Here is a 17,439-nt window from a genome sequence, read left to right as displayed (position 1 = left end):
GAGGGGAACCCTATGGTTGTGATTTTCTTCTGGCTGTGGGTCACTGTATTGGGGATGTGGGTTCTGATGAGATCACATCTCTTCTCCTCCTCTGCATCTCAATGTGACCATGTATATATATATATATACACTTAGTTGTTGACAATCTGTTCCATTAGTTTTCAGAGATAATTATTCTATATATATATTTGTAGCCTTGGTATGGGTCACTAAAAGTCGGACATGACTGAGCGACTTCCCTTTCACATTTCACTTTCATGCATTGGAGAAGGAAATGGCAACCCACTCCAGTGTTCTTGCCTGGAGAATCCCAGGGACGGGGGAGCCTGGTGGGCTGCCGTCTATGGGGTCGCACAGAGTCAGACACAACTGAAGCGACTTAGCGGCAGCAGCAGCAGCAAGAAAAGGCATGCTTAGAAATTTTCTACTCCACCATCTTGATCGGGCCTCCAAACACAGACTGTCTTTTTTTTTTCCCTTAGTTTTATTTATTTATTTTTTCTTTTTTTTATTTTATTATTATTATTATTTTTTTTTACTTTACAATATTGTATTGGTTTTGCCATTCATCAACATGCATCGGCCTCGGGTGTACACGTGTTCCCAATCCTGAACCCCCCCTCCCACCTCCCTCCCCATACCATCCCTCTGGGTCATCCCAGTGCACCAGCCCCAAGCTTCCTGTATCCTGTATCGAACATGGACTGACAATTTGTTTCTTATATGATATTATACATGTTTTAATGCCATTCTCCCAAATCACCCCCCCTCCTCCCTCTCCCACAAAGGCCAAAAGACTATCTTAATTTCAGAGATTGCTTTAATTCTCCTTTCCAATATAGATGCCTTTTATTTATTTCTCTTCACTAACTGTCCTGGCTAAAATTTCTAGTTTAATGTTGAATAGTTGTGTGACACTTTGAATTTATACAAATGTGTATGTGATGTGGTATACATGTGTCTCTATGTGTGTTTGTATACTATAGAAATATATTTTTAGTTGTTGATCATGATAAAATGTTTGAAAACCACTGTTTTATAGAAGCTTTTGCCCATTTGCACTAGGAAACCTGTATAAGAAAGTTTATATCAAAGATGCTTATAAAAACAAAACAAAGCAAAACAAACTAGAAATAATCCAAATATCTAATAAAAAGAACAAAGAAATAAATTGTATTGTATGTGTAAAAGAGAGTACCAATCTAAATGAAAATGAGTTAACCACAATCACCTGAATGAATGTCAGAAAAAAATCATTAAATCAAAAGCAAGATGCATAAAAGTACATACAAAATCATGTCATTTATATAAAGTTCAAAATATGTATAATAAAAAATATAATGGTTAGGACTACATATGAGAGAAATAGAAAACAAATGTAAGGGATAGACAAAATTCATGATGGTGGTTACTTTTGGAGAAGTTTTGAAGAGTGAAGGAAAGAAAATAGAAAAGAGCACACAACATTAAAGGTATAGGTTCAGGTCAGTTCAGTCACTCAGTCATGTCTGACACTGTCCATCCCCATGGGCTGCATCATGCTAGGCTTCCCTGTCCATCACCAACTCCCAGAGTTTACTCAAACTCACATCCATCTAGTCAGTAATGCCATCCAACCATTTCATTTTCTGTTGTCCCCTTCTCCTCCCACCTTCAATCTTTAACAGCATCAGGGTCTTTTCCAAGGAGTCAGTTCTTCACATCAGGTGGCCTAGTATTGGAGTTTCAGCTTCAGCATCAGTCCTTCCAATGAATATGCAGGACAGATTTCCTTTAGAATGGACTGACTGGATCTCTTTGCAGTCCAATGGACCTCAACAGTCTTCTCCAACACCACAGTTCAAAAACATCAATTCTTCAGTGCTCAGCATTCTTTATACTTCAACTCTCACATACACACATGACTACTGGAAAAACCATAGGGTTTTGTTGGAAAAGTAATGTCTCTGATTTTTAATATGCTGCCTAGGTTGCTCATAGCTTTTCTTCCAAGTAGCAACCATCTTTTAATTTCATGGCTGCAGTCACCATCTGCAATGATTTTGGAGCCCAAGAAAATAAAATATCTGTCACTGTTTCCATTGCTTTCCCATCTATTTGCCATGAAGTGATGGGACCAGATGCCAACATTTTACTTTTTGGAATGCTGAGTTTTAAGCCAACTTTGATCTTCACAACCCAGATGATCATGATGGTGTGATCACTTACCTAGAGCCAGACATCCTGGATGGGAAGTCAAGTGGGCCTTAGGAAGCATCCCTATGAACAAAGCTAGTGGAGGTGATGGAATTCCAGTTGAGCTATTTCAAATGATGCTGTGAAAGTGCTGCACACAATACACCAGCAAATTTGGAAAACTCAACAGTGGGCTCAGGACTGGAAAAGGTAAGTTTTCATTCCAACCCCAAAGAAAAGCAATGCCAAAGAATGCTCAGACTATCACACAATTGCACTCATCTCACACGATAGTAAAGTAATGCTCAAAATTCTCCAAGCCAGGCTTCAACATTACATGAACTGTTAAATTTCAGATGTTTAAGCTAGATTTTAAAAAGGCAGCAAAACCAGAGATCAAATTGCCAACATCCGGTGGATCATTAAAAAACAAAGTGAGTTCCAGAAAAACTCCTACTCTGGCTTTATTGACTATACCAAAGCCTTTGACTGTATGGATCACAACAAATTGTGGAAAATTCTTAAAGAGATGGGAATATCAGAGTAACTGACCTGCCTCTTGAGGAATCTGTATACAGGTCAGGAGGCAAAAGTTAGAACTGAATATGTAACTATAGACTGGTTCCAGTTGCGAAAGGAGTACATCAAGGCTGTATATTGTCAAAATGCTTATTTAACTTATATGGAGAGTACATCATGAGAAACGCTGGGCTGCAGGAAGCACAAGCTGGAATCAAGACTGCTGGAAGAAATATCAATAACCTTAGCTACGCAGATGACAACACCCTTATGGCAGAAAGCGAATAAGAACTAAAGTGCCTCCTGATGAAGTGAAAGAGGAGAGTGAAAATTTGGCTTAAAACTCAATATTCAGAGAAGTAAGATCGTGGCATCTGGTCCCATCACATTGTGGCAGATAGATGGGAAAACAATGGAAACAGTGAAAGACTTTATTTTGGGGGGCTCCAAAACCACTGCAGATGGTGACTGCAGCCATGAAATTAAGACACTTGCCCCTTGGAAGAAAAGCTATGATCAACCTAGACAGCTTACTAAAAAGCAGAGACATTACTTTGCCAACAAAAGTCTGTCTAGTCAATGCTTTGGTTTTTCCAGTGGTCACATATGGATGTGAGAGTTGGACTATAAAGAAAGCTGAGCGCTGAAGAAATTGATACTTTTGAACTGTGTGTTGGAGAAGACTCTTGAGAGTCCCTTGGACTGCAAGGAGATCCAGTCAGTCCATCATAAAGGAAATTAGTCCTGAATATTCATTGGAAGGACTGATGCTGAAACTGAAATTCCAATACTTTGGCCACCTGATGAGAAGAACTGACTCATCTGAAAAGACCCTGATTCTGGGAAAGATTGAGGGTGGGAGGAGAAGAAGACAACAGAGGATGAGATGGTTGGATGGCATCACCAACTCAATAGACATGAGTTTAAGTAAACTACAGGAGTTGGTGACAGACAGGGAAGCCTAGTGTGCTTCAGTCCATGGGGTTGCAGAGTCGGACACGACTGAAACAATGAACTGAACTGTACTGGATGCTTGGGGCTGGTGCACTGGGAAGACCCAGAGGGATGGTATGGGGAGGGAGGAGGGAGGAGGGTTCAGGATGGGGAACACGTATATACCTGTGGCGGATTCATGTTGATATATGGCAAAACCAATACAATATTGTAAAGTTAAAAAATAAAATAAAATAAATTTTAAAAAAAGATCTTTTCTTTCACTTTCTTTTTTTTTTAATTTTATTTTATTTTTAAACTTTACATAATTGTATTAGTTTTGCCAAATATCAAAATGAATCCATCACAGGTATACAGGTTCTTTAGTTGTCTTCATTTTCTGCCATAAGGGTGGTGTCATCTGCATATCTGAGGTTATTGATATTTCTCCCAGGAATCTTGTGGGATTGTGCTTCAATCTTGTGTTTCATCCAATGCAGGATTCCGCATAATGTACTCTGCATAGAAGTTAAAGAAGCAGGGTGACAGTATACAGCCTTGATGTACTTCTTTCCTGATTTGGAAGCAGTCCATTGTTCCATGTCCGGTTCTAACTGTTGCTTCTTGACCTGCATGCAGACTTCTCAGAAGGCAGGTAAGGTGTTCTGGTATTCCCATCTTTTTCAGAATTTTCCACAGTTTGTTGTGATCCACACAGTCAAAGGTTTTGATGTAGTCAATAAAGCCAAAGTAGATGTTTTTCTGGAACTCTCTTCCTTTTTCCATGACCAAATGGATGTTGGCAATTTGATCTCTGGTTCTTCTGTCTTTTCTAAATCAAGCTTGAGCATCTGGAAGTTCATGGTTCACGTATTGTTGAAGCCTGGCTTGGAGAATTTTGAGCATTACTTTACTAGCATGTGAGATGAGTGCAATTGTGTGGTAGTTTGAGCATTCTTTGGCATTGCCTTTATTTGGGATTGGAATGAAAACGGACCTTTTCTAGTCCTGTGGCCTCTGTTGAGTTTTCCAAATTTGCTGGTGTATTTCATGCAGCACTTTCACAGCATCATCTTTTAGGATTTGAAATAGCTCAACTGGAATTCCATCACCTCCACTTGTTTTGTTCGTAGTGATGCTTCATAAGGTCCACTTGACTTTGCATTCCAGAATGTCTGGGTGTAGGTGAGTGATCACATCATCATGCTTATCTGGGTCATTCAGATCTTTTTTGTATAGTTCTGTGTATTCTTGCCACCTCTTCTTAATATCTTTTGCTTCTGTTAGGTCCATACCATTTCTGTCCTTTATTGAGCCCATTTTTGTGTGAAATGTTCCCTTTGTATCTCTAATTTTGTTGAAGAGATCTCTAGTCTTTCCCATTTTATTATTTTCCTCCATCTGTTTGCATTGATCACTGAGGCCAACTTTCTTATCTCTTCCTGCTATTCTTTGGAACTCTGCATTCAATCGGGTATATCTTTCCTTTTCTCCATAGTACTCAAGTACTTAGTAATCAAAGGGACTAGTGATGTTTTTAAGGCTGGTGGCATATGCACTGAAATTCATTTCATTTTATTACTATTTTTATGTTTCAGTTATATTATTTTGTATGTATTGTAAGTAAGCAATAAGTAATAAAAGCAGATCAGAACTTAAGATATAAGGTCCTCCTTCTTTTTCCTTAATTGGTTGTCTCCTGCAGCAATAAGCCAAGAGTATGTCCGCTGCATGATACCTGCATAGTGTACACTTCTGTAGGGGTGCTTGAACAATTAAGATTAGCCCATCCATCACATCTGCTCCATCATCCCAAATAAAGAGGTCTTTCCTACTTTTTCCTGATTCCAACATTTCTAAGCCTTATCGTTTTAAGAATGTAGGTATGTTTGTTTCATTTATATTTTTACAATGCTGGTCAATCTCATCTAGTGAATGTTTCACTTTGCTTTAGGTACCTTAATTCAGTATGAAAAGACTATCCTCACCCCTCTAATTTCTATCTTGGATACAGGTTTTTCCTATTTTTTTCAAATATTTGTTTAGTCATTGCCAAGGGTAGTTAAATGCCTGGGTTCAAGTCACCACCTCTACTTAGAAACCTTAAAGTTATATTTTGAGTGAATAAGTAGTTTGACTCTGAGACTATTATTTAGAGGCTACTGTTACAATTCTAGAACTGTTATCCAAAACAATGCTACTGCCAACTCACCCTTTATTACAAAAATAATTAAAAGTTGATCCAAACCAAGTGACTTTGTTGATCTTCATTTTGCCATTTATGGGCTCTAGAAAAGATCCACATGATTTACCTGTGGGAAAGAAGCAGAACATGGGAACTTGGGTGTAAAATACTCTGAACTTCTAGTAATACATAAGATCTCAACCTGGCCATAGATTACTGAAGGGCATTTGTAGTTCCGCAGATTTGCTACCTTGAGGAAACTCACAAGACTGCCTCAGAATCACATACCTTCCACCCATCATTTTAAAAAAGACGTCACCTCCAGATCTGTCTCATCCTCATATTGTTTGCCTGTCAAAAAAAAAAAAAAAAAAGTAAACTTTATTACTAAAATGCTGACTCTGTAATTCAACCAATATAAATCAAAAGACTTGAAGTTTGGGATTCTCTCCCCACCTACACTTTCCTTCCTTTCCTGAGTCATTCATTAGTTAGTTTCAGTTGTATAAACGGGACATCCCCTAGCAAATTTTCCCTCAGTCATGCCTTCTGATGGTCATTTCCTGTGAAATGAATTTGTAATGAGCATGATAGGGACTCAAAGCAGTAGGAAGATACAATCTACAAAAATAAATCTCACGTCTATTATACTTTAGGCAAAGTTACCAAGACTTGTGTCTTCATTTCAAAATTTGAACAATTGATCAGATCTTAAGGATTACTGACTGATACAGAGGAGTTCTCAATCCAGATAGAGATAAAGGAAATCCCTGTATTCAGTTGTTACATGTACAGTTGTTTTCCGGGCTTGGCCAGATAGAGTTTTGTAGGCAGGTGATAGAGAACACTTCCATAATCACCAAGGCTGCATTTATACTTCAAAGTTGTTCCAACAGGAAACTCATCTTTGTCCATCAGTTCTGTAAGCATGGGGCTCCACTGGGGCTTTGCGTTGACCTGGAGAGAAAGACCACAGTGACATCAAAGTTAGTGGAGAAACTTCCGGTATACTTTATCTTTTTTTCTCTCCAGTGTGTTTCATAGGTGTAGCAGTAACCACTGTTGAAAGTCTGTTGCCAAGTCAATGATTCAGCACAAAGAAATTTCAGCACTTAGTTTGTAGACAAAACTCAACAAATATGAAGCAATATTTTAATGCGTATTTTAAATATTGGACTCAGTTACTATACCTTAAAACCTCAGGCATGTGTGCGTGTGTCTGTGTGCATGCGCTCTGTCACTCAGTCACATCCAACTCTTGTGACACCACGCAATGTAGTCCCTCAGGCTCCTTTGTCCATGGAATCTTCCACAAAGAATACTGGAATAGGTTGCCATTTCCTATGCCAGGGGATCTTCCCAAACCAAGGACTGAACCCTCAGCATCTCCTGCATTGGCAGGAAGATTCTTCTTTTTTTTTTTTTTTTTCTAATTTTATTTTATTTTTAAATTTTACATAATTGTATTAGTTTTGCCAAATATCAAAATGAATCCGCCACAGGTATACACGTGTTCCCCATCCTGAACCCTCCTCCCTCCTCCCTCCCCATACCATCCCTCTTGGTCGCCCCAGTGCACTAGCCCCAAGCATCCAGTATCGTGCATCGAACCTGGACTGGCAACTCGTTTCTTACATGATATTTTACATGTTTCAATGCCATTCTCCCAAATCTTCCCACCCTCTCCCTCTCCCACAGAGTCCATAAGACTGTTCTATACATCAGTGTCTCTTTTGCTGTCTCGTACACCGGGTTATCATTACCATCTTTCTAAATTCCATATATATGCGTTAGTATACTGTATTTATGTTTTTCCTTCTGGCTTACTTCACTCTGTATAATAGGCTCCAGTTTCATCCACCTCATTAGAACTGATTCAAATGTATTCTTTTTAATGGCTGAGTAATACTCCATTGTGTATATGTACCACTGCTTTCTTATCCATTCCTCTACTGATGGACATCTAGGTTGCTTCCATGTCCTGGCTATTATAAACAGTGCTGCGATGAACATTGGGGTACATGTGTCTCTTTCCCTTCTGGTTTCCTCAGTGTGTATGCCCAGCAGTGGGATTGCTGGATCATAAGGCAGTTCTATTTCCAGTTTTTTAAGGAATCTCCACACTGTTCTCCATAGTGGCTGTACTAGTTTGCATTCCCACCAACAGTGTAAGAGGGTTCCCTTTTCTCCACACCCTCTCCAGCATTTATTATTTGTAGACTTTTGGATCACAGCCATTCTGACTGGTGTGAAATGGTGCCTCATAGTGGTTTTGATTTGCATTTCTCTGATAATGAGTGATGTTGAGCATCTTTTCATGTGTTTGTTAGCCATCTGTATGTCTTCTTTGGAGAAATGTCTATTTAGTTCTTTGGCCCATTTTTTGATTGGGTCGTTTATTTTTCTGGAGTTGAGCTGTAGGAGTTGCTTGTATATTTTTGAGATTAGTTGTTTGTCGGTTGCTTCATTTGCTATTATTTTCTCCCATTCTGAAGGCTGTCTTTTCACCTTGCTAATAGTTTCCTTTGATGTGCAGAAGCTTTTAAAGTTAATTAGGTCCCATTGTTTATTTTTGCTTTTATTTCCAATATTCTGTGAGGTGGGTCATAGAGGATCCTGCTGTGATGTATGTCGGAGAGTGTTTTGCCTATGTTCTCCTCTAGGATTTTTATAGTTTCTGGTCTTACGTTTAGATCTTTAATCCATTTTGAGTTTATTTTTGTGTATGGTGTTAGAAAGTGTTCTAGTTTCATTCTTTTACAAGTGGTTGACCAGATTTCCCAGCACCACTTGTTAAAGAGATTGTCTTTAATCCATTGTATATTCTTGCCTCCTTTGTCAAAGATAAGGTGTCTATATGTGCGTGGATTTATCTCTGGGCTTTCTATTTTATTCCATTGATCAATATTTCTGTCTTTGTGCCAGTACCATACCGTCTTGATAACTGTGGCTTTGTAGTAGAGCCTGAAGTGAGGTAGGTTGATTCCTCCAGTTCCATTCTTCTTTCTCAAGATCACTTTGGCTATTCGAGGTTTTTTGTATTTCCATACAAATTGTGAAATTATTTGTTCTAGCTCTGTGAAGAATACTGTTGGTAGCTTGATAGGGATTGCGTTGAATCTATAAATTGCTTTGGGTAGTATACTCATTTTCACTATATTGATTCTTCCAATCCATGAACAGGGTATATTTCTCCATCTATTAGTGTCCTCTTTGATTTCTTTCACCAGTGTTTTATAGTTTTCTCTATATAGGTCTTCAGTTTCTTTAGGTAGATATATTCCTAAGTATTTTATTCTTTCCGTTGCAATGGTGAATGGAATTGTTTCCTTAATTTCTCTTTCTGTTTTCTCATCATTAGTGTATAGGAATGCAAGGGATTTCTGTGTGTTGATTTTATATCCTGCAACTTTACTATAGTCATTGATTATTTCTAGTAATTTTCTGGTGGAATCTTTAGGGTTTTCTAGGTAGAGGATCATGTCATCTGCAAATAGTGAGAGTTTTACTTCTTCTTTTCCAATTTGGATTCCTTTTATTTCTTTTTCTGCTCTGATTGCTGTGGCCAAAACTTCCAAAACTATGTTGAATAGTAATGGTGAAAGTGGGCACCCTTGTCTTGTTCCTGACTTTAGAGGAAATGCTTTCAATTTTTCACCATTGAGGATAATGTTTGCTGTGGGTTTGTCATATATAGCTTTTATTATGTTGAGGTATATTACTTCTATTCCTGCTTTCTGGAGAGTTTTTATCATAAATGGATGTTGAATTTTGTCAAAGGCTTTCTCTGCATCTATTGAGATAATCATATGGTTTTTATTTTTCAATTTGTTAATGTGGTGTATTACATTGATTGATTTGTGGATGTTGAAGAATCCTTGCATCCCTGGGATAAAGCCCACTTGGTCATGGTGTATGATCTTTTTAATGTGTTGTTGGATTCTGATTGCTAGAATTTTGTTAAGGATTTTTGCATCTATGTTCATCAGTGATATTGGCCTGTAGTTTTCTTTTTTTGTGGGATCTTTGTCAGGTTTTGGTATTAGGGTGATGGTGGCCTCATAGAATGAGTTTGGAAGTTTATCTTCCTCTGCAATTTTCTGGAAGAGTTTGAGCAGGATAGGTGTTAGCTCTTCTCTAAATTTTTGGTAGAATACAGCTGTGAAGCCGTCTGGACCGGGGCTTTTGTTTGCTGGAAGATTTTTGATTACAGTTTCAATTTCCGTGCTTGTGATGGGTCTGTTAAGATTATCAATTTCACCTTTTTCTCAAGCGCACATGGAACCTTCTCCGGGATAGATCACATCCTGGGCCATAAAGCTAGCCTTGGTAAATTCAAAAAAATAGAAATCATTCCAAGCATCTTTTCTGACCACAATGCAGTAAGATTAGATCTCAATTACAGGAGAAAAACTATTAAAAACTCCAACATATGGAGGCTGAACAACACGCTGCTGAATAACCAACAAATCACAGAAGAAATCAAAAAAGGAAGATTCTTTAACACTGAGCCAGAGTGTTAGAAATACTAACACTCTGAGATAATTACTCAGACTTTTTAAAATTTTCAGCTGTTCATAGTTTCTAAACAAAGAAAGCAGTGTTTTTAACAGTTTGACAGTATTCCATGAGTTATAATGTGCTTTTTTTCAATTTAAACATTTGATAATGACCATTGTTTCTTCATTGACCCATGGTTTACTTAGAATAGTTTTGCAGAATTTACACACATTTGAGGAAATGTCTTTAGATATATATTTATTACCAAATTTTGAGGTTAATTGAGTTTGTTTTATGGTTTAGTATATGATCAAATGAGACAATTGTATGTGTATATATTTGTAAAAACTGTGTGTCTGCGATAATGGGTGCAGTGCTGTAGGTGTATCAGTGAGGCAAAATCATATTTGTTTAAATCATCTGGATACTTACTGATTTGTGGGTGTCTGCTTATTGTACCAGATAATGTTCCATCTATTGTACATTTTTCTTATTTTTCTAACTCTGCTCTTTTTTTTTTTACTATACATATTTTAATGTTTTTATATATGTATAGTGATGTACTTTTATGTATTTTAAAATTATATTTCCTAGTAAATAGACTCTTTTATTATTACAATATATATCTCCTTATCTCTAGTAATGAATCTTACCTCAAATTATATTTTCTATACTTTACTTGTAAGGCAAATAACAAACAAAAAAAAAGTTTACAGATTTAACCCTCAGTAAACTGAGGGAGATGGTGAGGGACAGGGAGGTCTGGCATGCTGCCATCTATGGGGTTGCAAAGAGTAAGATACAACTTGGCGACCGAACAACAACATATCTATATTTGTTTTGTTTTGTTTTTCTAATGTGGACCATTATTAAAATCTTTATGGAATTTTTTTTTTTTTTTTTTTTTTTAGCTTTGACTTAGAAATCTTATTGGAATTAATTTTTTTTCCACTGACAAAGAATTATTCAATTTACTAGCTCTTTTTGAATTAATTTTAGCCATTTCTATTTCCCCAGAACATTAGTGAATTTTGAAAATTTCACAGTATATGGTATTGTATAATTTTAAGAGTGTCTCTCATATCTCTAGTTCTACCTCATTTCTCATCTTTTGTAATTGTCCTAAGTTCGAAGACATACAGATGGCTAACAAACACATGAAAAGATGCTCAACATCACTCATTATCAGAGAAATGCAAATCAAAACCACTATGAGATACCATTTCACACCAGTCAGAATGGCTGCGATCCAAAAGTTTATGGAATTTTTTACAACATCACTTCTGTTTTCAATGGATCCATTGAATCATCAAAAAAAAAAAAAAAAAAAAAAAAACCATAAGAATACCAGAAAAAAACATCTACTTCTGCTTTATTGATTATGCCAAAGCCTTTGACTGCGTAGATCACAAAAAAAAAAAAAAAAAAAAAAGCTGTGGAAAATTCTTCAAGAGATGGGAATCCCAGACCATCTTACCTGCCTCTTGAGAAACCTGTATGCAGGTCAAGAAGCAACAGTTAGAACTGGACGTGGAACAACAGATTTGTTCCAAATTGGGAAAGGAGTACATTAAGGCTGTATATTGGTAACCCTGCTTATATAACTACTATGTAGAGTACATAATGCGAAATGCTGGGCTGGATGAAGCATACGCTGGAATCAAGATTCCAGGAGAAATATCAATAACCTAAGATACACAGATGACACCACCCTTATGGCAGAAAGTGAAGAAAAACTGAAGAGCCTCTTGATGAAATTGAAAAAGGAGAGTAAAAAAGTTGGCTTAAAACTCAACATTCAGAATAAAGATCATGGCATCTGGTCCCATCACTTAATGGGTAATAGATGGGGAAACAGTGGAAGCAGTGACAGACTTTATTTTGGGGGGCTCCAAAATCACTGCAGATGGTGAGTGCAGCCATGAAATTAAAAGATGCTTGCTCCTTGGAAGGAAAGCTATGATCAACCTAGACAGCATTTTAAAAAGCCGAAACATCACTTTGCCAACAAAGGTCTGTCTACTCAAAGCTACGGTTTTCCCAGTAGTCATATGTGGATGTGAGAGTTGAATTATAAAGGAAGCTGGGCGCCAGAGAATTGATGCTTTTGAACTCTGGTGTTGGAGAAGAGTCTTGAGAGTCCCTTGGACTGCAAGGAGATTAAACCAGTCCATCCTAAAGGAAATCAGTCCTGAATATTCACTGGAAGGACTGATGCTGAAGCTGAAGCTCTAATACTTTGGGCATCTGATGTGAAGAACTGACTCCTTGGAAAAGACCCTGATGCTGGGAAAGATTGAAGGCAGGAGGAGAAGGGTATGACAGAGGATGAGATGGTTGGATGGTATCACCAACTCTATGGACATGAGTTTAAGCAACCTTCAGGAGTTGTTGATAGACAGGGAAGCCTGGAATGCTACAGTCCATTGGGTCACAAAGAGTTGGACACGACTGAGCGATTGAATTGAACTGAACTGCTTCTGTTTTATGTTTCGGTTTTTTGGCCATGTGGCTTGTGGAATATTAGCTTGCCAACCAAGGATCAAACTCACACCTATGCATTGGGAGGCCAGGTCTTAACCACTGGACCTCCAGGGAAGTTCCTATCACTGTTTTAAATATAAACACAGAATGATAATTCAAAGATGAAGATTGTCATAATGCCACATTTGTCAAATCAGCTTTCTTTTGGTTCATTTTTGCATAACATACTTTTCCATCTTTTTGTATTCATTCATTCTGTCTCTGGGGCTTCTCTTGTGGCTCAGCTGGTAAAGAATTCTCTTGCAATGTGGAAGACCTGGGTTAGATTCCAGGATTGGGAAGATCCTCTGGAGAAGGGAAAAGCTACCCATTCTACTATTCTGACCTGAAGAATTCCATGCACTGTATAGTCCATAGGGTTGCAAAGAGTAGGACACGATTGAGCAACTTTCTCTTTCATTCTGTCTCTGAACATGTGTATTATTTTTGTTTTATATGGAACAAATAGTTTTCATTTTTACTTTTATTCATTTTTTATTTATTTAGGCAGGCTGCTTGGCATGCCTTGTGGGATCTTAGTTCCTCGACCAGGAGTTGAACATGGGCCCAGGCAGCAAAAGCACATAGTCCTAACCATTGGACTACCAGGGAATTCCCTATAGTTTTTTTTTGTTTGTTTGTTTTTTAATTAACTTACTTATTTTAATTGGAGGATAATTTATTTACAATATTGTGCTGGTTTTTGCCATATATTGATATGAGTCACCCACGGGTGCACATGAATCCCCCTAACATGAACCCCCTCCTACCTCCCTCCCTACCCTCTCCTCTGGGTTGTCCCAGAGCACCATACATCGAACTTTGTGTGCCCTGCTTCATACATCAAACTTGCACTAGTCATCTATTTTACATATGGTAATATACATGTGTCAATGCTATTCTATAGTTTTTATTTTTAATTATGATAGAGTCCCCAAACTTAATAAGTTCACAGCACTCTTAGAGTCTTAGTAATTTTTTCATGTCATTTCTAGCCAAAGGAAAAATACTTAACAGTTTATTTACTAAATAACTAGGCCCAAACAGCTCAGTAAGTCTTGTGCCCCCCATAATTCTTAATAACAGAATGTCAAATGCTGCTCAGCTTTGCAAACCTTGAAATCAGATTGCAAACCATCATTTAATTTCTGATTCCAGATTAACTTTCACTTGGTACTTTTTCTTTATCACAGTCATTGCTGAAAACCCAGCTTTGCAAAGATTTGACATCATCCAGTAGAACTTACTGCAATCTAACATAACTGGGACCTACTCTGAGCTAGCAGTTTGCAAAATACGTGAGAGATATCAAATATTGCTGTGTTTCCACTGAATATTTAAAATATTCCATAGGCCCCTTGTGAATTTATAAAAGCCCCCGTGGCACCTCAGTCCACAGTTTTGGAAATGCAGTACTATGACAATCTTCATCTTTAAAATAGAATTGTCTGTTCATATTTAATATAATTATTGATATATTTGGGATTCTAGCAATCATTTTACTATGTGTTTTTAATTTGTCCTATGTTTTCTATGTTCTTTATTTTCTTCTATGGTGCCTTCTTGTTATTAATTATATTTATTATTTTACTCATTTCTCTTTATTATTAAATTATTAATATACTAATAATTTTATTTTATTGTTATTTAAAGGTAATGTGCACCCTTAACATAGGAAAGGTAATTAACAGTTATAATTTCCCCAACAATGCAAGAACCACAGAAAATGTTAACTTCATTTACTTCCCACCTGTCTTTTGTTCTATTATTATCATGTATTTAAATTCTACATACATTTTAAACTAAGGATTGGGGGAAGGAGGAGAAGGGGACGACAGAGGATAAGATGGCTGGATGGCATCACTGACTCTATGGACGTGAGTCTGAGTGAACTCCGGGAGTTGGTGATGGACAGGGAGGCCTGCTGTGCTGTGATTCATGGGGTCACAAAGAGTCGGACACAACTGAGCGACTGAACTGAACTGAATCATAATCAGATCAGATCAGATCAGTCACTCCCACCAAACCACTGACAAACATGAGAATTCCTGAAGAAATTGGATTGAACTAGCCATTAGGTCTGCATAGTTGCTATTTACGTTTTTTCCTATTTAATGGCTTTTATCAAAATTAAGGGATTTAATCTGTGTATCCTATCTGAGCAAAGGATGGTGATCCAAGAAAACACACATTTCTTACTTATTTTTTCTAACATTAGACAGTCTTATATCTATTACTACACATTCTCTTTATTAAATAGCAGCTATTAAGCTAGAGTGTCCTTGTCTATTTCTTTCTTCATCTTGTATCATCTTAGTCCTCTAGCTGAGCTATAGTCCTTCCCACCAAAGCCTTTTTACCTCTTCTTTAAGATATATGTTCTTTCTTCTGTCTGTGATATTCCCTCCATGTGATTACTTTTATCTTCACTGTAACTTTCACTCTTCCAGATGTCTACTAAAATGCTGCTTCCTTATAAATGATTGAGTCCCTTTGCTATTCACCTGAAACTATCACAGCATTGTTAATCAGCTATAACCCAACACAAAATAACACATTCCAAAATAAATTAAAATGCTACTTCCTTATTTAAGCCTTCCCTGACCCTCCCAGGGATTTCAAATCTGAACTATTTCCCTCTGCCCCATCACATAATAATTTCTAATAAGACCCTTGCCTTTTCCTTTTGTATCATTTAGGGTTTTTTTTTTTTTTTTTATGTTCATATGCTTTTAAACATATCTAAGTGTCTCAATAGATATTAAACATGCATATTATGAAGGCAAGAAACTCCATGATTTTTGGTCTAGCACTCAGTTATAAGCAGTCAGTGCATATTTGCTGCAAAGAATAGGTGAATGATGAATTACCTAAAAAACTTTTTTAAATATCAAGAAATCAGGCTATATCCCTAAAAGCTGTAATTGAGTGGGTGTGGGTAATGGCCCAAGAAAACATCTTTTTAAAAAGTTTCAAGGTGATTTTGATAGATAATAGCACTTTGAGAACCACTGGGACAAATAGGAAAAAATTACCAAAACTACCAAAAACTAAAAAACAACTCCTGTGATTTCAAATAAGATGCCTTCACCTTTTCTATAGTTGTATGTATGATGAATATAATTTTGATAGTGATCTCATCCATTGGTTCTGAACAAGGAAAGAGATTCCAAGTGGAGCTTCTGGTGCCAAAGTTTTACTAGGAGAGGCTGAATGTCACAGCAAAGCTCACAAGAAGAAAGAGACCTAAAACAACAAAGCAAATGTAATGAACTATTCTTGGAATGGCATGCCCTTCCCTTCAGTTCAGTTCATTTCAGTCACTCAATCATGTCTGACTCATTGCAACCCAATGAACCGCAGCACGCCAGGCCTCACTGTCCGTCACCAACTCTCGGAGTCAACTCAAATCAATGCCCCTTGTGTCGGTGATGTTATCCAACTACCTTATCCTCTGTTGTCCCCTTCTACTCCTGCTCTCAATCTTTCCCAGTATCAGGTCTTTTCAAATGAATCAGCTCTTCGCATCAGGTGGCCAAAGTATTGGAGTTTCAGCCTCAGCATCAGTCCTTCCAATGAACACCCAGGACTGATCTCATTTAGGATGGACTGGTTGGATCTCCTTGCAGTCCAAGGGACTCTCAAGAGTCTTCTCCAACACTACATTTCAAAAGCATCAATTCTTCAGCGCTCAGCTTTCTTTATATTCTGACACTCACATCCATACATGACTACTAGAAAAACCATAGCCTTGACTAGATGAACCTTTGTTGGCAACGTAATGTCTCTGCTTTTTAATATGCTGTCTAGGTTGAACTTCCAGATGTTCAAGCTGGTTTTAGAAAAGGCAGAGGAACCAGAGATCAAATTGAAAACGTCCGCTGGATCATCAAAAAAGCAAGAGAGTTCCAGAAAAACATGTATTTCTGCTTTATTGACTATGGCAAAGCCTTTGACTGTGTTGATCATGATAAACTGTGGAAAATTCTAAAGGAGATGGGAATACCAGACCACCTGACCTGCCTCTTGAGAAACTTGTATGCATGTCAGGAAGCAACAGTTAGAACTGGACATGGAACAAAGACTGGTTCCCAATAGGAAAAGGAGTACATCAAGGCTGTATATTGTCACCCTGCTTATTTAACTTATATGCAGAGTACATCATGAGAAATGCTGGGCTGGAAAAAGCACAAGCTGGAATCAAGATTGCCTGAAGAAATAACAATAACCTCAGATATGCAGATGACACCACCCTTAAGGCAGAAAGTGAAGAGGAACTAAAAACCCTCTTGATGAAAGTGAAAGAGGAGACAGAAAGAGGAGGGTGAAAAAGTTGGCTTAAAACTCAACATTCAGAAAACTAAGATCATGGCATCTGGTCCCATCGCTTCATGGGAAATAGATGGGGAAATAGTGGAAACAGTGTCAGACTTTATTTTTTGCGGGGGGGGGGGGGGGTGCGCTTCACAATCACTACAGATGGTGATTACAGCCATGAAATTAAAAGATGCTTACTCCTTGGAAGGAAAGTTATGACCAACCTAGATAGCAAATTAAAAAGCAGAGACATTACTTTGCCAACAAAGGTTTGTCTAGTCAAGGCT

The 17,439-nt window shown here is 37.6% G+C and overlaps 1 protein-coding gene across 1 annotated transcript in view; it reads right to left on the bottom strand.

Annotated features, from left to right (window-relative positions):
• Window positions 1-6,859, bottom strand: part of CR1L (complement C3b/C4b receptor 1 like) — a 54,451-nt gene extending 47,592 nt beyond the window's left edge. The window contains 4 exon segments of the mRNA XM_070768838.1: window positions 5,940-6,062; window positions 6,132-6,163; window positions 6,600-6,658; window positions 6,660-6,859. Of these exon segments, the coding sequence (XP_070624939.1) occupies window positions 5,940-6,062; window positions 6,132-6,163; window positions 6,600-6,658; window positions 6,660-6,742 (297 nt within the window). The 5' untranslated portion in view covers window positions 6,743-6,859.
• Between the last annotated feature and the right edge of the window lie 10,580 nt (window positions 6,860-17,439).

This window comes from Bos indicus, chromosome 16 (genome assembly GCF_029378745.1).
Source record: "Bos indicus isolate NIAB-ARS_2022 breed Sahiwal x Tharparkar chromosome 16, NIAB-ARS_B.indTharparkar_mat_pri_1.0, whole genome shotgun sequence".
Taxonomy (NCBI): Eukaryota; Metazoa; Chordata; class Mammalia; order Artiodactyla; family Bovidae; genus Bos; species Bos indicus.
Note: the sequence above shows the minus strand (reverse complement) of the source record. Positions and strands in the feature narration are given on the sequence as shown.